The 22782-nt window shown below is 34.3% G+C and overlaps 2 protein-coding genes and 1 pseudogene across 6 annotated transcripts; 1 reads left to right on the top strand and 2 right to left on the bottom strand.

The window, feature by feature from the left end:
- The first annotated feature begins 1926 nt into the window (after window positions 1–1926).
- On the top strand, window positions 1927–7402 carry LOC132172774 (probable serine/threonine-protein kinase PBL5; annotated as a pseudogene).
- A 1429-nt stretch (window positions 7403–8831) lies between these two features.
- LOC132162071 (L10-interacting MYB domain-containing protein-like) lies at window positions 8832–11861 on the bottom strand. Of its 3 annotated transcripts, XM_059572328.1 has the most exons (4): window positions 11763–11799; window positions 11531–11596; window positions 9574–9954; window positions 8832–9492 (listed from the first exon to the last, which is right to left on the bottom strand). In XM_059572328.1, exons 3-4 carry the CDS (start codon window positions 9931–9933, stop codon window positions 8944–8946), a joined length of 909 nt encoding a protein of 302 aa, XP_059428311.1. In that variant the 5' UTR covers window positions 9934–9954; window positions 11531–11596; window positions 11763–11799; the 3' UTR covers window positions 8832–8943. The 3 variants fall into 3 exon arrangements, with proteins under 3 accessions (XP_059428311.1, XP_059428305.1, XP_059428319.1); XM_059572322.1 differs by lacking the exon at window positions 11531–11596 and having other exon boundaries at window positions 11763–11861; XM_059572336.1 differs by lacking the exons at window positions 11531–11596; window positions 11763–11799 and adding an exon at window positions 10819–11501.
- A 1950-nt stretch (window positions 11862–13811) lies between these two features.
- On the bottom strand, window positions 13812–19052 carry LOC132186575 (transcription factor MYB33). Of its 3 annotated transcripts, none has more exons than XM_059600565.1 (6): window positions 18797–19052; window positions 18397–18514; window positions 18022–18085; window positions 16836–17272; window positions 14908–15913; window positions 13812–14414 (listed from the first exon to the last, which is right to left on the bottom strand). In XM_059600565.1, the coding sequence occupies exons 4-6, from the start codon at window positions 17193–17195 to the stop codon at window positions 14113–14115; spliced, it is 1668 nt and encodes a 555-aa protein (XP_059456548.1). In that variant the 5' UTR covers window positions 17196–17272; window positions 18022–18085; window positions 18397–18514; window positions 18797–19052; the 3' UTR covers window positions 13812–14112. The 3 variants fall into 3 exon arrangements, with proteins under 3 accessions (XP_059456548.1, XP_059456542.1, XP_059456554.1); XM_059600559.1 differs by having other exon boundaries at window positions 18802–19052; XM_059600571.1 differs by lacking the exons at window positions 18022–18085; window positions 18397–18514; window positions 18797–19052 and having other exon boundaries at window positions 16836–17566.
- Between the last annotated feature and the right edge of the window lie 3730 nt (window positions 19053–22782).

Raw genomic sequence — 22782 nt, 5'->3', positions numbered from 1 at the left:
GACCCATGGTTGGATCGTGAAAGAGAGACATTATAAACCCAATGGTAAATTGACATACATTGCAAAAATTAAAAGATTGAGAACATATTGAAATGCTTCCGACCATGGAGGTAAAAGTGTCCCCATCTAGCCAAATTATGCGCAATGATGGGGTCAATTTGCCAATCACAATGGATTTCCTTGTAATTTATAAAATCAAAATAAGTCCATAGCAATTGAGAGTGAGAATCAATAGAGTTAATATTGAAGATAAAATTAGGGTTTAATTAATATTGTCTAAAGCAAGCGTGTTTACCACAAGCTCATCTTTCACCGATTCTTTCATTCAAAGTTCAAACGCCAAAAGAATATTCACATACACCCACGTGTGTGCGTGTGCTTTCAACTTGGACACAAAAAGGTATAGAAACAAAAACAAAAATCTTGGCGTTCTTTTCTAGGGCTTTTTTTTAAAGCATGAAAAGACAAATTACTTATACGCGGCGATTATTTTCACATAATCGATCAGGTGAAGACTCATCTTGGTCACTATGTTTTTGCCAAAAAAAAAAACAAAACAAATTTGCAATTTCCACGCAAATTCAATACAAAATAAATTAACGGATTAGAGTTGAAACGTCTATCATATTTATTTAAATAGATCGAATTAGGATTAACCTATATAATCTTTATTCATCCCTCAACATAGCCCAAACCGACACTAGGGTTGAAATAACAAACAGTTATTAATCACCTGCTAACTTCGTTAGCAACTTTTGAAGGCAATTAGAAAAAATCGATAACCGTGTAAAGCAGTGCAGTTAGCGATTTTAGGATTTAGAGAAACCGCCTAGGACGGTGCAGTTAGCGGTTATATATATATATATATATATATATATATATATATATATATATATATTCGTTTTGATTTTTTCTGTTTTCTTTTTCTTTCCCTTTTAAAAAGCGGTTAGCAAAGGCGGTTATCTAATTTTGCTAACCGCCCAGGCGATTGCGGTTAACGATTTTAGCTAATAACCACTAACCGTAACCATATTTCCACCTCTAATCGACACAAGACATTCATGGCTAACAATTTTTGACACAATTCACGAACCCAATACAAAATTAGCGAATTAGTGTTGAAGAGTTTGACTCATTTAATAAAATGGGTCGGGTTAGAATTAACTTATATAAGCTTATACCCATACCAAAACACAATCTGAGCCCAACACTTGAACACAAATTGTCACCCCTTTATAAAACCAGCGAAACCAGCTTAAGGTAGGTTGTTAGAAAATTTTATAATCATGTCCGGCTGAAACATAGGCAAATTCCCTATCAACTATTACAACAAAAGGAATCATAGGAAGATTAAAAAAAAAGGCACACTCCCACAAGGACAGAATTCTTAAGGAGCTTTGATTTCATCATTCACATTAATTTATTTCTGCTGCTGGCTGGAGTCCAAGAATCAGCAGTAAAATGGCTGTTATGTTTGGAAAGTAGCATAGGAATTTGCAGCTTATAAACCAAGACCAAAGTTGATCTTCTTCCCACAACATGAGTGAAGAAACTCCCAAGATATCCGAATATGCGCTTGAACTAACATTATTGAAGATGCTTGCCTGATTCTCCAACACCCTTCTCAACTTTCTATTTCACTTGTCAGAATCTGTGAACATCATTGAGTTCTGTCCCTTCATAATTTTTTTTTTTTTTTTTTTGGGGGGGGGTGGGTGTAAAATATTCTCAATCATTTTCCTTTTAGTCATCATCTACAATGCATTTATTTGTCTTCAATAATTAGCACACAATATATATAGATAAATGATGAAAGATATCAACAAAATCACAGCATAAAATTTCATTTTACTACTTTATTATGTTCTCTTCAGCACAATATCATATAGAAAGTTCAAACTATATAGAACATCTTCAAGATAAATCATGCCAGAAGAGGCTCAGAGGATACTGGTGATCCAGGATGCATCAAGAGATGTTAGTCCAGGCGCAATCAGAGCTGCCCTGCAAGGCTTTTCACTTAAGGCTGGGGATGTGGTTACAATTCTTGGAGTTCTTCACCATGTTACTAATCCTAGTACGTTTTCTTTCATAAGAAATGGGAGATTCAGTAAGGATTTCTCCTTCTTTTTCTTCTTGATTAAAGTAAAATAAATAAATAATGAACATAATTGAAGTAATATGGAAGCAAAAAAGAAAAAATAATAATAATAATTCACTGCTGTGTCACACTAGACAGATTTGCTAACTTTTTTCTTCTCCCCTACACCCTTTTCTTCTTTTTCTTGTTGCTTTCAGTGGGATACAAGATCAAGGTGGACAAAACAAACAACATAATCATTCAGGAAGAGCTTGACAGAAAGCAGGAAGAGTACCTTAACAATGAGGAGATCAAGGAAATTTCTGAGCACTGCAAAACAGAAAAGGTAAGTCTTAAAGTTGCAGCCAGACTAAATATTTTTCTAGTCCATAGTCATGAAACTAGAGAGATGACTTGGGGCATGTTTGGGTGTGCGTTTGAGGGGACGGGCGTAAAAGTACGTTTAACATTCAAAATAATTGAAAGTGCTTTTAAGGGGTTCAAAATGCCTAAAAATGACCAAAACACACTTTTGACAAAAGCTTAAAAATAAAGCTTTTGCCAAAAAGCGTTTTTTTACTCTAAAGCTCTAATTTTCAAACGCAATTCCAAACAGGCTCTTATATTGGTAGGAGAATTAATCTAAAAGCTCAAATTAAGAATAAAGAGCAATAAACATCTGTACCTTTGTACTTTGTAGTAGCCAACCATTATATCCTGTTTCATTTCAGTGCTCCACCCTGGAGCTTCTGAAATCTGATTCTGAATTTTATCATTAACCGGCAAGCATTGACAGATTGAGTAAAGGATATCATCTATATAGGCCAACTTTATTGCTAATATTTCATAATCTCCACATATAAAAACTTCACACATTAAGAATGTAAACTTATAAAGTAACAGCAGCACTATTATGCTTTGAATTTCCTCAAATATATCAAACCTCTCCATCTTGTTTTCATCAAAAACTTTCTGCAAACTATTGACTGATCAGAAACAAGGTACCCTCTAGTGGTTGTTATAATTCAAAAGCAATGCTTAGTACTGCAACTTATAGGAAAAAGTTTACTACATCATCCCCTATTTATCAAATGGCTAATTGGACAATTTTTTGCACATGAAAATTTCTCAGATTGAGTTCCATATAGAGGTTCAAGCAGGAGCATGTCCAAAGAGGGTTGCTCTACTGGCCGCCAAAAGTTTGGAGGCAACATGGGTGATACTCGACAGGTGAGTCAAACGTTAGACTGTTGACATTATTCTGATGATTACTGTACACTATATTTAAAACCAACTTCTAACTTGTTTAAAATTTAAGGTTTCAAGCTTAAGAAATCAACATTCAAGTTGCAGCTCATTTGAAGTCACTGTTTTAAATCACTTGAAGATTTCTATTCATTTGAAGATTTCTAAAACATGTCAGATGAACTTAATAATCTTCACAAACAAACAAAAAAAAAACTGCAATTTATATAGAAAAATAAATAAAGATAGAAGATATGAAGGCAATCAAATAATTGGTTTAAAATATCTGCTTGCTATATAATGTTTTGCACAGGCAGATGAAGCAATACAAGAAATACTTCATGGAGATGCTTTCATGTGGTATCTCAAGTATGAAACGCAGCAACAGCATTCAATTGTTGAGAGCGCCACAAGCAATAGGGAACAGCAAAGTGTCCAATGAAAGCAGCACTATGAGCCTAGTAACATACAATGAAATGGTTCCAGGGAGCCCAGATGAAGAACAATCTAGTAACAGTAAGTGTATCTGACCAAATTTAACCTGAAAGTTCTTGGTGTCTAAATTTGAAGAATACAAATTTGTCCATATCCACAATCACAACAAGAACTTATGCACCAAAGTCTGCATTGTTACAGAATCACCAAGTGATCAGAAGACCAGCTTAGACAAGGGGCAATTTTCTGATGGTTGTCAACCCTGTGGTCAATGGACTTCTACTTCAGTTTCTAAATCCTCACCAAGTGAGCAGCTGATGTCAACTGGAGTTTCAACTCCGGAGAATAGTAAATCATCAAGTTCAGTTTTAACTGGGGTAAAGTGTTCTCCTATTCAGTTTCAAGAGGAAGGAAACACTACAAATACAGAACAAGAAACAGCAGGAGAGCAATCCCCATTGTCCACAGCCAATAATCAAGAGATTGGGACAAAAGAAGCATTTAATGCAGGGAGCAAGATGGAGGAGGAGTATCCTGAATACCTATGTTCTATCTGCAAGAATAGACGACCAAAAATTGAGTGGAGGAGAGAGTTTACTTATTTGGAGCTCACATCTGCTACACAGGGATTTGCAAAAAAGAATTTCATATCAGAAGGTGGATTTGGTTCTGTCTACAGTGGAGAAGTGGATGGATTGAAGATTGCTGTTAAGCAACATAAAAATGCAAGTTTTCAAGGAGAGAAAGAATTCAAGGCTGAAGTTCATGTACTTAGCAAAGTGAGACATAAGAATCTGGTCAGGCTACTGGGGTCATGTTCAGAAGGAAGCCGCAGGCTGCTCGTTTATGAATACGTCTGCAACGGCTCCCTGGATCAACATCTATCAAGTAAAAATGAAATAAAATCAAAAGATTCCTTACTATAGATACCCTTTATACAATACTTGAAATGTATTTTTCCTCTGATACTAACTACTGCAAAATAGGGAAATCTAATCCAAGAGGAACGTTTGCTGAAATGCTGCAGAACACAGCCGCAAACCCCTCAGCTGGGAAAAAAGGATAAGAATAGCGTCAGGAGCTGCCAAAGGCTTGCAATATCTGCATGAAAACCAGTTCATCCACAGAGATATGAGACCAAACAACATCCTTATAACTCATGATTATGAAGCACTGGTAATAACCCAAAATCATGCTTTTGAATCAGTTCTAAAGATCCTATCTGCCTATTGATCTATAAAATAGTTACAATACAGTCATTCTACCATTTGACATATGTAAAAGGCACCCATTTAAACTTATGATATCTAGCTTTGTCCCTTTTACATATTTGTAAAACTATTAATAGTAGGATCTATTATCATCATTGCAAAATTCACCTGCTAGAGCAAAGCACCTAGCCAAGTCATACCATATCAACTGATGTTGCATCATTTGAAGATTGTTTGTATTTGTCTTAAATTCTTTTAACTGATTCTAAAACATATTATGCCATAGATGTCAATCTAACATGTCAAATGTGTTTATTATTAGCTAGGAGACTTTGGCCTTGCAAGACCTCAAAATGAAGACCCAGATAAATCCTCAGAGACAAGAGTGGTTGGAACTCTCGGATACTTGGCACCAGAATATGCAGAATGTGGAAAATGTCACCCAAGACTGACGTGTATGCTTTTGGGGTGGTTCTATTACAGCTTATAACTGGGATGAGGACTACAGAAAGAGACTTAAAGGGAGAAGTCTTGTGGGATGGGTAACAGCCTCAACACCTTAAAGTTTTTTATTCATATGCATTAGTGTCATATAGTCAATCTTAATGCCAATGCTGACTATTTCTGATATGTTCTGGTGAAACTTGAGCTGTTGAGAACATTCTCTTGTTAATTTCTTAAGAAAGTAGCTACTTGATATCTTTGAGTGGGGACAAATAAAGAAGGGAAATGAGCAAAAGGATTTAATAACAAGACAATTCTGTCCTTTAATTATCCCAAAACCCAAAAGTTTAAGCTGCTAGAAAATGTGAAGAACTCAATACCTTGGCTCTAAACTATATTGAATTACCAATTATTTCTAAATCTTACTCCGATAAGAAAGGATAAATTTAATCATTTAAATAATATTTTAACAATTCTTGAGTATATGTCACAATTCTTCATTATCTTCACAGATTTCGTTTCTATGCAGGCAAGACCACTATTAAAAGAAAAGAACTACCCACGTTTAATTGACCAAAGGATCATGGACTCGCATGATGTCCATCAACTGTTTTGGATGGTTCGAATGGCAGAAAAATGTCTCACCAGGGATCCTGCTGCGAGATTGACGATGGATAAGGTTAGTGTTACGTGAATGCTTTTACATACAAGTAACGGGATAGATTATTAGGTTTTGAGGGAACCTAAACCCTTTAGATTCGTTGAAGGAAACCTAAAACATTTTCAAACATAAAGTTTGGATTAATTTTCTAGTTGCTTTATTCATAACATAATAACCTTTAAATAGACAAACTATTATAATATTTTCTAAGGCTGAGTCATAAGCTTTTATTATAATATAAACTAGGGCTGAGTCATTAAGACTCTTACATAGAATAAAATAAACACAATATCAAATAAAAATAAACACAATAAAATATCCTACCGTATCATATATTTTAATATATTCTAATATTAATAATTGTTCCGCATAAAACTCCATTCTCGTAACAATTAGTCTCCATGTGTATAGCCTTTGTGTGAAAACTACAGCATTAAGAATTCCAGTGCTTTTTTACATTCTGGACACATTGCCTGAATTTGCCTTTGCCTATGCATAAACTAAATCCTCCATGTTTAAGGAATGCAACCAGATTTCTTAGGAATTGGCAGGACTTCTGAAATGATCATTAGACAACCTATTGGTGCACTTGGGTGTCTTCAACAATCACATCATTGTTATCAGAAGAGCTTAAGAAATGTTGTAGATTTTTGGCTGAATTTTGACCATAAAAGAAAGCAACAGGAAATTTATAAATTTATGTGTATATGCATCTGCCGGAACTAGGTTTATCCATGCATTTATGTGTATATACATTTGTTTGTATTCATAGATTTTTTGTATATTACAGATTCATGTGAGAGACCAAGAACATGGCAAATCCTATCTCTGCCTAAATATTTATCTCTTCTGCATTCTCTTCGTTATTTGTTCATGCTATATATAGACATTTGTTTATCACATTAGTAATTCTTCTTACTAACAAAAATCTAATATGCATGGTTGTTGTACATTTCAATGCAGGTGGTTGAAGCTTTAGATTACATAATGGAATGCAACCCTATTTGCGGTAGAGACTGCTCCTCGGCACAATCGGATTCAGTCGGTAGCATGCCCGGCTCCGGCAAATCGCAGTGTAGCATGCCAGAGTCCCCTGAGACACCATGTGAAGATGGAAGCTGCAGTAGAGAATCTACATCAATAAGTCACCTGAATCAGATTAATGTAACACTTCCACTGTCACCTCCAGCAAAATTCAGTTCTTCAAGTAGATGTGTGTCCATTGGGCATGAAATGTCTACTTTGGGTGAAAAGAAAAGAGAAGAATGTGAAACAGAAGTATCACAAAAGAAAAGTGGGTTACTTTATGATGAGATGGTCATGTAGATATGATGTTCCATATCTTGAGCTTCTGTGAAAGCTAAGCCTGTCAAAAATTAATAATTATTGCAAAATTGCTAGTAATCTCTTTACATATTGCTCCCTTAAAATTGCTAGTTTTAATAATCTCATCTGTTGAACAAACAAACAAACAGATGAATTAGAATGCTTGCTCCATACTACAAGCTTAGAAGACCATAGAGGACCCAACTTCACTTATATGTTAATTACTCTTTGCTATTCAAAAGACCAGGAGAGCAAAGAAAAAAAAAATCTAAAATAAATTTTATGCACAGAAGAATGTTAAGCAATCAAAAAAAATTTCTAATCATTTTTTCAAGTTCTATATGGCAGTGGAATACAAAAGTTTGAGAAACTGGCCTGCAATAAGGCCCCTTAGAAACAAATCGAGAGTGTTGATGACGGTTGGGTTTAGGAGGGAGAAATGGAAATTCGATGAATTAGATAATCTAAATACAATTTTTATTTTTTTATTTTTTTATTTTTTATGAATAATGGTAATATTATTGAAAGAAAAGGGCTAAGCTCTTGTACAGGAAGAGTATACAAGAGAGCCAAATACCCTAAAGACTACTACAATCTCAAAAAACAAATCAAATCTATAGTCAAAAGTGCTTGGAAGTTATTACACTTGTTTGGTAACAAAATTTAAAAAGTGCTTTTAAAAGCAGGAAAAAGGACAAAAAAAGGATATTTAAATGGTTAATATGGTTTTCTTAAAAAATTCGTAATGGTTTAGTTTCTTATTTTTAACTCGAATTAAGTAGTTGATGTCATAATATTTAGGGCATATTTGAGATTACGTTTGAAAAGTCTAAAAGTGCTTTTAACACTTAAAAAATCCGTTTAAAGAAAAACGTACTCGTTTGGTAAAAAAATAAAAAGCGCTTTAAAGGGTCCAAAAAGTTTAAAAATGACCAAAATACACTTTTGACAAAAGTTTAAAAATAAAGCTTTTGCCAAAAAAACGTTTTTTTGACTTAAAAGCTATATTTCTCAAACACAATCCCAAACATGCTTTTAGTCGTCTTGGTGCCTTCAAATGTTTTTGGTAATATATGGTGCATTCACATATTAGGTCAAGATAATTGATGCTTTCAAATGCTGTCAATAATAATTTTAAAAAAAAAAATCATTCAATAGGGGCCTTCAAATAAATTCAATAACGTTGGTGCCTTCATGTATAGTCCGCAGTAATTGGTGCCTTAAATAATTTCCAGTACATAACATAAATAATAGCAAAAAATATGCCCAATACACTTTTTATAAGCACCGTGTAGAAATAAATAAATAAAGGAAAAGGAAGAAAGAAGCACAAAATGAAGATGCAATACTAAGAAATAAACATCGTTAAAATAAGAAGGCATAATTTTTTTGAAGCAGCTTCGCAACGCTTCAAATTATTTAGCGCATAAAAAACAAGGCATGAAGACAAATCCTTACAACTTTTGAGATAGTTTATAACAAACAAAATTTAAAAAAGAATAACCTAAAAATTATCCCTAACAAAACAACTTCACGGCGGTTCAATGGCTAATTTTTACATTTCTCATTCGCTTGAGGAATTCAATCTGGAACTTTGGCTCCTTAAGGGCCACAAACATCTCTCTATGCGATCTTGTAAGGAGTACCTCGCTCGCAATCATAAGCATATCAATGTCATTTTCTATCTCAGATATCCCTCGAACAACATCCATAACCTCTTCAATGCTACATCCAAGTTTATCAGGACGCTTAGATGGCATTGTACTCCTACTTTCTAGTATATCACACATACGACCCAAATGTTGACTAACAATTTGAACTTCTTTCTTCCTTTTCCTATCACACATTCTACATTCATGTGCACTGAGATTAGGTTCGTCATCCAAGTCACCTAAACCCTCTAACACCGTATCGTTGCCTTCATCACACCTTACACCTACACCATTTGTGGCACCAATATCATCAGGAATCAGCATAGAGGATGGCACCCAAGGTCCTTCTCGGGCGGCAGTTATATCTGTAAACAATATTTCCACCTTCACAACATGAGCCAAACCTGTAGTGCGGAACTTAGCTGCTTCTGGAATTTCCTACATTTGGGTACATTCAAATATCAATAATAAATCTTTATGAATTATATAAACAAAAGCATATAGGTAAAAGCATAATACCTGCAACTTTTTTTCCCACCAAGCATCGGTAGCATCAATTGTCTTTTTCACCGGATCCCATCTAAGGCCAGTTTCTTTTCCTACCAATCTCATCCAAATGTTCCAATCTCTTTTCAAATTATCCCACTTGTTCTTAAGTTGTTTATAGTAATATCGTTTACCAGTCTTCGCGCTAAATTTGTTTACCACATTTTTCCACCCTGTCTTATTGAAATGTGTTCCTGGGCGATTACCAGCATAAATCTCACTAATGCATGCGTCAAGATAATCCTCAACCATTTTATCAGTCCAAATTACCCTCATTGTCTGAGCATCTTGAGTTTGTGCAGCAGCATCGTTGCTTTGGCTTTTCTTAGTCATGTTTCTCACACAATAAATAGGCTGATAAATTAGAGAAGAAGTAAGTTTGTGATTGGAATCAAAATAGATTTAATCCAAAATACCACATAGTATAATTTAGAAAAACAACATGATTTAAGGAAGTATATATAGAAAACCCACCCCATGACTACACGTACACACTTTGTTTGAAGCTTATCAAATAAAAATATAAAATTGTCAAACATGGGAGGCGATATATATATGTGTGTGTGTGTGTGTGTGTGTGTGTGTGTGTATTTTATTTGGTTGGATGGATTTCGAATCAAGTAACACTAGTGGGGGTAAATTGGTAATTTACCAAACGTAATACCATACCGGCTCTAAGGCTTAGTTGAGCATACATATCACTAAATATTAGGACATGAAAGGAACTCTAAAGTTCATTATCTAACCTAAAATGATAGCATTTTAAAGAAGAAATAGAATCATCCTGGAGAAGTCCAGCAATATCATCCAAAGTATAAATGATATTGTGCGTACCACAGGAATAACAACAATGAGAAATATCCAGAGAATATACCTTCCCAAGAACCAGATATAGCTCAAGGAATATGAAGATGAAGAAAAATCAATTCAATAAGAAGCATTCATAAAACTTGAGTTTTGTAGAAGATCTGCTACTATTTTCTGGACCCATGCCATCTTAAACGTTATCAATGCCTGGGTGATGACACTCACAAGGTTCGAGAACAGCAAAATTTCAAGCAAAACTTAAAATTTCACATGATTACTGAAATTTTAACAGCAAAATATAATGATAACATGGAAATTGAGATTTAAGTCCACAAGTTCTGCATATACCTGGTACACCACCAATTACAGTGAAATAAATTATTGGCATCATCCCACAAATCTACAACTTACTTTGTTTTGCTAGTAGCTTTAAGATGACATTTTTTCAAGATCAATTTTAGCTCCAATCCTGAAAGTAAATCTTGAAAGATGCATTGACTCCTCACTGCTTGATGAGTGCCATGTCTTAAAAAAAAAAAAAGAAAAAAAAAAAACCTTGTATACGAAATGAGGATTGGGTTTGAAGTGGCTATTAAAGAATTTCAAAATGTTCTATTCTTGGTGAATTTTAATAAATGGAGCATTCCACACTGTTTGGTAGCTAAAACTAGTTAAAAATGAAAATGAAAATAAACATTTAACTACTCAATCACTACACCCACTTTGTTTCCACAGAAAAATTTTCCTAAAAACTTTTACACCGAAAAGTATATTTTTCAAGACTCCTTTCATCTTGAAGGATCTCCTCCTACAAAGCAAAATCTAGTATCTTCAATTAGTTTCAGGCACTTTTTCACCTTTTACACCTAATAATTAATATGAATACCCCAAGAAACACCTTTCCAAGGAAAATTCTACTCAAGAGACAGATGGAGCAAAAACAAACTAAAAATCTCATATGTTTCAGCATTTGGGTTCCCAAAGATATATAAACACTATCAACCCTCTAAAATCCGGCACAACAATCTTGATGAGCTACGTTTGATTCATACTCATTCCTCAGAAATTCTATGTTTGAAGACCCATATGAAAGCAGAATAAAATTCAAATTAAATTCTCTCACCTTCTCTTTGCTCTAATCCCACCAACGAAACGGAAATTGGGGTTTCAATCCCCCAAAGAGCGTTTTCTTTTTTCTTTTTTTTTTTAAAAAAAAGTGCAAATAAAAATTGATATTATGAAACAAATAAAAATATATCAGAATTTTGAATAAAATGAAAGAATTTTGGGAAGTTAAGTCCAATAAGAAAGAACGAACGAAAGAAAATCAAAAGAGGAGAGGAGCTCTGACTTACCGACCAGAAGGGAAGCAATCTTCGGCTTCGAATCTTTCTCGATCAGGTGGAACGAAAAAAAGGGGTTTATAGATTGGCATAGTTGTTATTATGTAAAACAACTGTGGTATTTTTGTCCATTTTCATATTTCATTAAACCCAAATCAGCGTCGCTCCTAAGCCAGCAATTCTCCTAGATCGAAAAATATTTAATTCATGGCTGAAATTTCTATCTTATAAACTTTAGAGTCATAAATAGGACACGAGTCCTGCTATGCAGTTGCCAAATTTTTGGCAGCCTAGCGTACGATAAATATTAAAATAATAATAATAATAATAATAATTTATGAGTTAATATTTAGTTTCTAATGCCTCAAAACTTATTTTTAGATTTAAAACTAAAATCTATAGGTAGAAGGTTAACTCTTTAGGGATGGTATCGCTTAAAAGGAATTCGATCATCCTAAATTTGGTACTAATACTTCAAATTTGAATTCTACTTTAATATCTCTCTTCTTCAATGTAAAAAAAAAAAAAAAAGTCAAATGTCTGACCCTTGGCTACCTCATGGCAGCCGAAAATCTCTATTCATAGGACACATGTCCCACTATAAAAAATAAAAATAAAAACATAATATTCAGTTAAAAAATAAAAAAAATTAAATTAGTAAAAAAAAAAAAAAAAAAAGAAATTGGGCTGGCCACCAAGTCTGACCGTAGAATTGGCGAATACTTCAATTTTAGATAGGGTGGCTTGAGAGCCCTCCAATTAGCCCGACAGTGTGGGCTGGGACCACGCCAATGGCGCACTTTGAGGTATTTTTTCGCTCAACAAAAAAAAAAAAAAAAAAAAAAATGGGTTATGCAATGACCCCATGGGATATGGTGAAAGCCCGATAACTCCGACCAGCAGAATTAGTCTGTTTTACTAAACTGGCTTTAAACCCCCAAGGGAGAAATAATTTTTTTTTTTTTTTTTTTTAAGATCTGGTCATTGGGGGTGGTCCAGCCATCTCCAATGGCCAAATGATTTTTTATTTTTTTTTTTAGATCTGACCTTGACCACCCCCAAGGGCCATAGGGTGGCCGAAGGCACTCCCAACCCTAACTAGGGTGGTCTGGCCACCTCTTAATTTTTAATAATTTGATTTTATAATTAATTAAAATATATATATAATTTTTTTTATTATTATTATTAATGTGACAGATGTCCTATTTATGACCTCAAAATCTCTTTAAAAAGATACTGACCATTAACTGGATATTCTCTAGTCCAATTTTGGACTCGAGAGGCTTCTGTTCCAACAATCCTGCGTTTCTACCTTATGAAAAAACACGTTTTTTTTATAGCTTCTTTTTTAAGGTGTTTAATGTTTTTTAAATGATAGTATACATTCTCGGGTTGCATTTTTTTTAATGTCTTTTATCTTTTTGTTTGGAAAAAATCTACTTTTTTTTTTTTTTTTAAAGGAAGGAAAATGGAATTCAAACTAGTAAACTCCGCTTCATGAAGCATTTTCTCCAGCCGATTGAGGTGATATTAAACAGATTAGCTTGAAAAAGAAATTATCTTAATTTTGAAAGTCTTAAGTATGATATGCATGATGCTTTGGCTCATAATCAAAAGTTTTAGAGAAAGTTTTATAATAAATAGAAAAAAAGAAAAGTACTCAAATTGACATACTAAATTATATAAACATATTAGATTCTTTTATAAATGCATATATCAATATCACTTACAAAATTCTCATAAAAAATATTTTCCAAATTAAAATTGATAAAATCCTACCTAAATCAACACCAGATAATGTGAGTTTAGATGAGTGAACTTTTTTTACTCGAGAAAAGCAGGGAAACCATGATATATGTCCCACACGGAAATTCTTGGGACTACTGGCAATAAAGAGCACAACCAAAATCGATATGATCAACAAAATTACTGTGAAATGAAACAACTAAACTAATAATTAAGAACATATTGCCCAAAAAAATTTGACTAATCAGCTGCCAAAATACGAATTTGAAGTGAGACACAGTAAAAATCCAACCAAATTGGTGTTCAGAAATCAAGTAACCACAAGCAATTGGATCACAATGGTCCACATTTGGAATGCGTAGTTATTTTACAATTGTGGCAAAAGCCTGCATGCACTTGCATACCTCATATAGTTCCTTGTTGGCACACCTGCATTGTACTGTTTAAAAACGAGAAATACAAAAGCCACAAACAAAGCAAGCCAACAACTGATGCATATCTTTCCCGAAGTTTTACCCACAAGAGAGATTTTCTCAGTAGCCTTGACTGATATTAAACAAATCATCAACATGAATGAAGAGATAAAAGTTTCCAGTTCATAAATCCAACCGCGGTTTCAAGGAAGATCAGACATTTGACAAACAGCAGGCATGTTATTCCATCCACATGACCCGCATCCCTGACTTGATGAAGAAGTGCCAGGGACCACGTGCTTGTAGTCGGAGGCCAAATCATCACCAAGAATTGTTGCAATAGCATCAGTCATGAAGCTTTGGTCCTTAATATACCCAGAACTCTGCTCATGCCAGTCTCCTGCAAGTAAAGCATCCGGCCGCGTAAAATTCAACCAAGTTCTGTTTTCTTTTTCTCTATCCGAAGCCCAAGCTAAGTCCACTGGTTCTGATTTCACAACGATCCCTAGGGAACAATTAAATGTAACTTGAGAAACTATAATGACGTATTCACTTATTCTTATTATTATTTTCTTCCATTGTTGTTTCCATTATTGTTATATTATATATATATATATACTATATATATATATATATATATATATATATATATATATATAAAGTAATAATTCGAGAACAACAATGGAGGAACTTGATAATGAGAAAAGCAAGTTATTACCAAAAAAATAAAAAAATAAAAAGAAAAGAATAAAAAAGGAGACATCATATGTGAGTTTCTTGAAATGGTTCAAAGATTTTGCAGGCAATAATTCATTAATAATTCGGGGCTAACTGAATTATAAGAATAAAATTTATTGATGGATATTAACTGCTTAAAGAAAAAAAAAATGATAAATTTAATGAAATTGAGAATATTTTAAAAAACACCTCAAAGTCTTGCTCCAACTATAGATATGATGAACTTCGAAATCCACTAGACTACATTAAGAGATGCTCACCAGTAAATGTCTCGGCAGGTGGTTGTTCATCCAATGAACTTCCACTAACACTGATAGGAGTGCACTCACTGAAAAACGAAGTTGCAGAATGACCAAATGGTGAAATGGAATCCCCATAATCTTCCCATTCTGTCTCGCAAATGTTCAAATTAGAACTGTCCGCCATATCACCAGGAGTAGCACTAGATGAGTTTGAACTCTTGTCAGATGAATGATTCTTTGCACCACTCAAAGTCTTCGACTCATGAAGTAAAGCATCCAGCAAACCGCTATTACGTGGTGAAGAACAATCTGTCTCAAATGCACCATGTGGTGGAGGAGACTGAATAAAAGCTTCAACTGACTCAAGTAAACATGGGGGAGATGAAACCCAGCTACATAAATCAGTTTCTGCATATTGGAGTGAAGGGAGCTCCAACTTCAAAGCCCCAGATGTAGGCTTAGAAGTAGAGGAATTGCCATTTGTGAGGGAATGGCTACCCTGAATTGCACCGAAAGACTCGGAGTTCTTAGTGGTAGGATCAGGATCAAGAGGAGAAGGCCATCCAAATGATCCAGCAACTTTATCACAAGTATCATCATGAAACTGCTCAAACAAAGAAAACCCGTTTCCAACATCAATACAAGAACCAGGGAATAACTCAATTGATTCTCGAAGACGCTTCTGCCGAGGCAACATGGATTGAGTACAATATTGAGAACCAAGGCCTTTCAAAACCATGCTGCCCGCGGACATGTCATTAAGATCAGGGAAATAGGGTAAGAAACCCTGATTGGCCTTCAAACTGTCAAATATGACATCGGGTATCTCATAACTGTTGGTCTGCAAAAGATCAGCATGCCCTCTATCCCCACCATTTACCCCGACAGTGTCTTGGCCATGTTGACTTTCCTGCAATGCTTGAAAAGACACTTCAGGAGGATAAAGGGGTAAGCCAGCTCTTTGACGCCTCTTAATTCGGGTGTTCCAGTAGTTCTTTATCTCATTATCTGTACGACCAGGCAACTGAGAAGAGAGAAAAAGATGATAAATTATGTTAGATGAATAAATATATACACTCACATTTTTTTGATAAGATATACACTCAAATTTCTAAAGAACAAAACGTGAAAAAACTTTGAAACTATTCACAGTGACAAAAAGATATTACGGATATGCAAGACTAAATGACTAAACATACCAAACAAACCACATTTAGCATCCCAAACACATTACAGAAACAGCAATTTTATAATTGAACTATTATAACCATAGATGCTACCATTTATGATTCATCTCTAACAGAAAAGGTTCCTTACTCTTTTTTTTTTTTGTTTTCCTCTCTCATTACTGGGGGCCAGAAGAAAGGACATAAATACATCAATCATTAGTTTTTATTTTTAAGCTTAAAAAAAATAAAAGATTATAGAAGTGAGTCTTAATTTTCACAGATGAAGAATGATTTATTAGCAGCTCTAGCAATAACATAAAACCAGGAGAATTTAGTATACTACAGTGTGCATCCTCAATTTTCTGTCCTTTTTTTATCCTCCAAGTTTTGGTAAGTAACTACTTGATTTTCTTAGCCCTTAATGGAGCACAAAGTATCCAGGCAGAATTAGTGACCACTTCATCTAGGCAAGTTTGTGTCAACTATCTAAATTTATCACATGAAAATGCACCATGGAAAAGTTAGCTAGAGTTGGCTAAACAAAATATTTATCAATACCACATGGTACACAGCATGTATTCTTATAATATGTTGCTACACATTTCAAAAAAAGAAATATAACTACAGATCCATGATAACATGGTATAACTGTATAAGCTTTCCATGTTATGAATCTCGTACATGCAAAAACTAATGATACGCTTAAATCAGAGAGGGGGGAAAAACAGAGCACGATTATAGCCTATCCAAAGCAAGAGAAGCATACTATATACTTACATGTGCTGCCATACGTGCCCATTTATTTCCCATCTTGGCATGGAGTTCAATGATCAGCTGTTCTTCTTCTGCTGTAAATGAGCCCTTCTTCAAGTTTGGCCTTAGGTGATTTGCCCACCGCAATCGACAGCTTTTTCCACATCGGAGCAACCCAGAGTGCTTTTGAACAGCATTCCAGTTCCCCTCCCCATGCTTCTTGACATAGTCCACCAAAATTGCATCTTCAGCAGATGTCCAAGGCCCTTTTTTCAGAGCAGCCCCTCCACCCGGACTTCCTTCGTTACTTTCATTAATCAAAGGAGACTCACTCTGATCCTTGGGGAGCACCCCATCTTCACACTCATTTGTTGTGTGAGTCATTTCTCAATCTTTGATGAAACCAACCCTTGCCACTGGCTGAGAACCATGCAATTTTGTTCAGGCTGTAGGATGACAGCCTGAACAAAAAGAGGAGAAGGAACAAAATTTTAACACAGATAAGTAGAAGGGTAGCTCTTTTTTTCTTTCCACTTCATAATACTTGCACTCCACCTCCCACTCACTCAATATTTTTGTTATACACTCTTCGCCGTGCAGGCAGAGCATAGATTTTTGATTTGAGGGGCATGGACTACACCCTATTGCAAGACAATGCCTCCCCTCATTAGGTTTGAAAAATACTCCCAGATATTTTTTCAAAGATTTTGGGACCAAATTTTTGGGTTTTAAAGAGAAAAAAAAAAAAAAAACAAGATATATGTATCTTTCAGATTCTGGAGAGCCCCGGTTATTTCAGATTTTTTTTTTTTTTTGGGAACTTTTCAGATTTGGGGGGTGGGGTGTTCAGGAGAGTTTTAGAATTTTTGGAGGCCAAAAGGATTTTTTGAGATTTTTTGGGGCTGCTCCTGTTGCCGAGCATGACAAACTACAAGCAGAGCTAATATAGATAGCACTGCTATAAATGAAAATCACTTCATGTCATAATTATAAACGACCCAACATCATGTATGGATAATGATAGTTGGAAAATGAAACAAAAATAGTTGCGATGATTGTAGAAGCAACTTAGGGGTAAATAGCCAAAAGAATCGTAGGCACGACACATAAAAATGCAAAACAGTAACATTAAAAGCTTATGCACAGCAATAACTCAGCAAGCCCAATGGGCAATTAAAACAACAATCTGATGTGAATTAATGATGTTAACCTCGATCTCCCTTATGTTCTCGTAATGGATTATGCCTTTGACCCCATCTCCAAACCATGGAAGCCTGAAAGGCCAACGTAATCCTGATCAGAATTCAATTTTGTCCACCAAAATAAAATCCCATCTTTAATTCATTAAAATACAATAAATGTTATTTATTGCAACACGAAACACATTTATAATTATAATAAATGGACTCAGAAAAAAGTGAATTGCAGGCTGCTACATATAGCGAATCGTAATAATAATAAAGAAGTTAGCAACTCTCAGCTCAATCACCCATCATATTTATACAAACCCAATTCAACCAAAAAAAGTGTTACAAGCTTTTATTCTCCAAAAAGAAAGAGAGAAAGAAAGAGCCAAACTGGATACCTGAATCTGACCAAGAGGGCGATTAAAGCTGTAAATCGCCGAAATGCGAGTTCTATCGCAGAAATTGGACTACAAGATAAATTGAAAGCTCGGAGAGCGCGCCTGATTGAGCTCGGAGCTGAGAATAAGGTTAAAAAATAGACAAATTGAAATCAGAAGAACTGAATTTCGCCCAAACTTGAAGTAAAACTCAAGAAATCTCTACGAAAATCAGCTCAGAAACCCTAATTTTTACAAAATCAGCTGGAAAACTCAAAGCTCCGAAATTAGGAGCTTCGCAGACACGAATAAGCCAAAAACAAAGACAGATTATAATCCTTTCCTAGATCCAAATAAACCTAAGAAAGCAAACGAAAATCCACAGAGAGACAGAGAGACAGAGAGAGAGATAGAAATGAACCTAACCGTGAAGTGTGAAACAGTTCGCAGAGGATCAGAGCTGGGAGAGAGCAAAACAAAGCAAGAAAACCCAGATCCGCACGCACGCACACGAACACACACACACACTACTAACACTCACATACGGAGAGAGAGAGAGAGAGAGAGAGAGAGAGATTTGTAGAGGAAATGAAGTGAGGGAGGAAGAGATTTTTGAGTTGAGAGATTGGGGGGATTTGAGAAGCGAAAGAAATGGGCACGAGCCGAGGGAAATTAGGGACAATGTGCTCGGAATAAGACCGGGTAAATTACCTCTTTTACCTTATATTTTAGAGATACCCTGCAGTATGATAAAAATACAATTTTTAACTCATAAAAGTCGTAAGTAGTAAGAGGTTATAGGCCCATCAATGAGTAGAACTACAGCAAATTACGGATGAGGCCTATAACATCTTGTCACTTAAAACTTTTAAAAGTAAAAAATGATATTTTTATTGCACTATAACATTTATCTTTATTTTATTATATATTAATTAATCTTGGCTTCCTATATAACTAGCTTGCATGAATTTGTATATAATTTTATTTTTATTATTTTAACAAATAAAAATAAGAAGAAAAAAAAATCTGTAATGTTAAATAATCAACTCTTATTATATTCTCATTTTACTCTGTTGAGGTGGCATTGCTTATGAGTCATGGGCACGGTCACGTCAATCAAATAGAATATAGGAGTTGAATATATAGCATTACTCATTTATTACATTACAGAACAAATTTTTTGTAATAAATATAGTTTGAATTTTAGGAGTAATGTTATTTAGTAGACTCATTTATAATTGTTATATAATTGTATAACGTAGCAATAAAAATCAGTACTTGTTAAAAAAATAAAAAATAAAAAATTGGTGGTCCAATAACTAAGTTTTAATGTTATATTAGCCAGTTGTAACTTGTAAGGCAACTGTATAGGAGTTTACTAAATAAAATTATGAAAGACAGAAATTTCCTCTAAACTAGTCTGAAAAAAATATCCTTCAACCCATTTAAAATAGTGCTAGTGTCTATAAATATTTAAAACGTTAGTTTAAGTTAGTAAACTGCTATTAATGACCTTAAAAATTTAATGTGTGTTTTAAATATTTATAAAGACTTGGCACTATTTTAAATGGGTTTGAGAATATTTCCTTCAAATTGGTTTTAAGGAAATTTCTGTCCAATTATGAATAAATATAAGTGTGGGTGTGTATGTATGTATATATGTGTGTAATAAATATATAGACTCCACATTAGATTGTTTAAAATTTGAGTTAATGTATTTAATTAACTCAAATAATAAAATCTTAACAATAGTTAATTGACTAATAATTAGTCTAATTTTTTTTTTTTTTAATTGACTAGTTTCTTTTCGAACGATGTTTGAACAATTGAACAAATTATCAATATTACAATTTAATGAAAAGTGTTGATAGATGGATTGGGATTAGTCTAGATACAACAAAAACAATTATCCAAAAAAAAAAGAAAAAAGAAAGACTACTTGACTCTGCTAATAACTAAAAAACGTCTCTCTTATTTGCATACAACTATACAAGTTTTCTCAACCTATTCTCACTTTTTTTTACAAATCTCACACAATTTTCAATTAAAAACAAAAAGATGAAAAATAAGAGAGGAAAGATAAATGTTTATCTTTAATGACATATAGAAACACTATAGCAACCTTAATGGTTGGTTAAATGTAGAGAATCTGATGTGAGTAGGTTTTTGTGATTTTTTTAAAAATTTTTCTTAAACATAAAGAAAGAAATAACATATAGAACATCTGCTACTAGTACTCTTAGACTACACTTGTAGGGCAGGGGTCCAGCGCGGTGGGCTAACCCTCCTCGTGGCTCCTACAAAATCAACTAAGACGTGACTATCAATTCTAGTTTTAAACAGGTGGGAATAGGGGTAATAGTCCGAGACTACAAAGGGATAGTGCTTGTGGACAAAGCATAACTATCAATGGTTATCAAGAACCGGTGGTAGGGGAGGCTATATCAGCGTTGCGTGCCGTGGAATTCAACCATAATATTGGTGTGCATGATATAATATTAGAGGGGGACTCGTTGCAAAGATAATTCAAGCTATCAAATCTACTACCCTGAATTGGCAAATAGTGGAAAACATTAAAGTGGTGTTAACAAATTTTAGGAGTTGGGAGTCTTATCACCTTAATAGAGCAGGGAATGCTGCTGCTTATGGGCTCGTTAAGGCAGCGGTTAGGGAGGTCACCGAGAAAATATGGATGGAAAAAATCCCTAGATGTATTCACGACATTGTTCTTTTAGAGCAGTTTGCAATGAAATAAGTTGAAGTTTCGATTAAAAAATAATAATAATAATAAATTGAACAAATCAAAAGTATAGGAATGGACCTTTTTATGAAGTGAACTTCTGGTATTTCATTCATGAAAATCAAGCCGTACAACTGTCGACGATTACAATATCATGAAGGAACATAGTATACTATTCTATTCAAATTTTTTCCATAGAAGTCTGAACCGCCACCGCCTTCACCAACTGACTTAAAGTAGCCTGAAAATCCATAATAATAATAATAATAATAATAGCTCTATCTTAGAATGAACTCACTTTTACTGTGTCTAACCTAAAATGAGAAAAAAATGTTCATTTATCTATTCACTCATGTGTGAATATGGTGCACTCTCTCAATCAATGTGTCAAATATGGTGGCATTTAAGTGTACAAAAGAGGAATATAATACAAGTTAATCATAATCAAACAATATTATGCAGTCAAAGGTCAGAGGCGAAAGTGATTGGTGTTGGGTGGGATCTTCCACTGCACAATCAAGGAAGCTGTACTTTAGGGCAACAGCGATTGACGGACCCTGAGTTGGATTTTCTTCCTTCCCTGCAGTACAATCTTTAGTTTATTTTTTTAATAAAAATAATATCTCGTTAATTTTGTATTGGATTCGTGTTGAATTTGCAAATCGTACAAAAATTTGTTAGCTCTAAACGTCGCATGTCAAGTCAGATCGTGTCAAAACTTAAAACATAGGTATAAGACTATATAAGTTAACCATAACCCGACTTATTTAATTAAACAAGTAAAGTCTTTCAACCCTAACACATTAATTTTATATTGAATTCGTGTCAAAATTTATCAACTCTACCCTCCCCGCCGTCCTCAACCTATAACTATCCCCTGCCCCCTACATTCCTCCTGATGTAGGACGATGAGCCAAAAATAAAATCAACTAGAAAATTTGTTTGAGGTCATTCGTCGGATATGATACTATGTTAAATTACCAATTGTTCTACAACTTAAACTTATAAGAAAGGTAAATTTAATTCGACGATACTATGTTAAATCATCATTTATTCCGAAAGCTTAAACTTATAGAAATAGATAACTTTAATCACTTAAGTATTACTTAACCAGATATAAAAAGTTACTTTGAATGCTCTCATCCCAAAAATAAATTTTTAATTTTTTTGAAGTATACCATACTCATTCATTGATAAAAGTCGCGAGCATAAAGCTCTTACAAACAGAGCAAAAAGCTCTGAAGTAAATCATAGTCGAAGCTAAAGATACAGTCAACAACAACAGACTAAATCAACCATAACAAAGCATCCGCTAACCTATGACTAATCATCAGGTTTAAAAATCATATCTACATCAAACAGACACCATCTAATGCATAGGTAGCTCTTATTCCTCGGTTTTTGAGAGCAAAACCCCCAAGCCGATACTCATCCTCCTCGACCCGAAAGTCAGGATAAAGTTCACATCTACAACCCAAGGGTTTGGACCAGTAATAACGGGCAGCAATCGAGCGCAACAAAACAGGAGGGGAGAGCCTTATTACAAGCAAAAAGAAAAACCATACAGGAAAATAAAGGGAACAACAAAACAAATGCAGGAAAAGAAATTACAGCAAAGAAAACAAAATACAGGGAAACTCAAAGGAAATACAAAACAAAAAAACAAC

Source organism: Corylus avellana, chromosome ca1, assembly GCF_901000735.1.
Source record: "Corylus avellana chromosome ca1, CavTom2PMs-1.0".
Taxonomy (NCBI): Eukaryota; Viridiplantae; Streptophyta; class Magnoliopsida; order Fagales; family Betulaceae; genus Corylus; species Corylus avellana.
The sequence above is the reverse complement of the archived record's forward strand: the minus strand, read 5'-3'. Positions and strand labels throughout refer to the sequence as shown.

What these genes read in the sequence shown, in the direction of transcription:
- LOC132162071 (XM_059572322.1), bottom strand. Translation starts at nt 9,933, where the DNA reads ATGACTAAGAAAAGCCAAAGCAACGATGCTGCTGCACAAACTCAAGAT. An exon ending in GGTGGGAAAAAAAGTTGCAG is followed by an intron (nt 9,493 to 9,573) that starts GTATTATGCTTT and finishes ACCCAAATGTAG; the next exon opens with GAAATTCCAGAAGCAGCTAA.
- LOC132186575 (XM_059600565.1), bottom strand. Translation starts at nt 17,195, where the DNA reads ATGACTCACACAACAAATGAGTGTGAAGATGGGGTGCTCCCCAAGGAT. An exon ending in GGGCACGTATGGCAGCACAT is followed by an intron (nt 15,914 to 16,835) that starts GTAAGTATATAG and finishes CTCTCTTCTCAG; the next exon opens with TTGCCTGGTCGTACAGATAA. An exon ending in ACCTGCCGAGACATTTACTG is followed by an intron (nt 14,415 to 14,907) that starts GTGAGCATCTCT and finishes ATTGTTCCCTAG; the next exon opens with GGATCGTTGTGAAATCAGAA.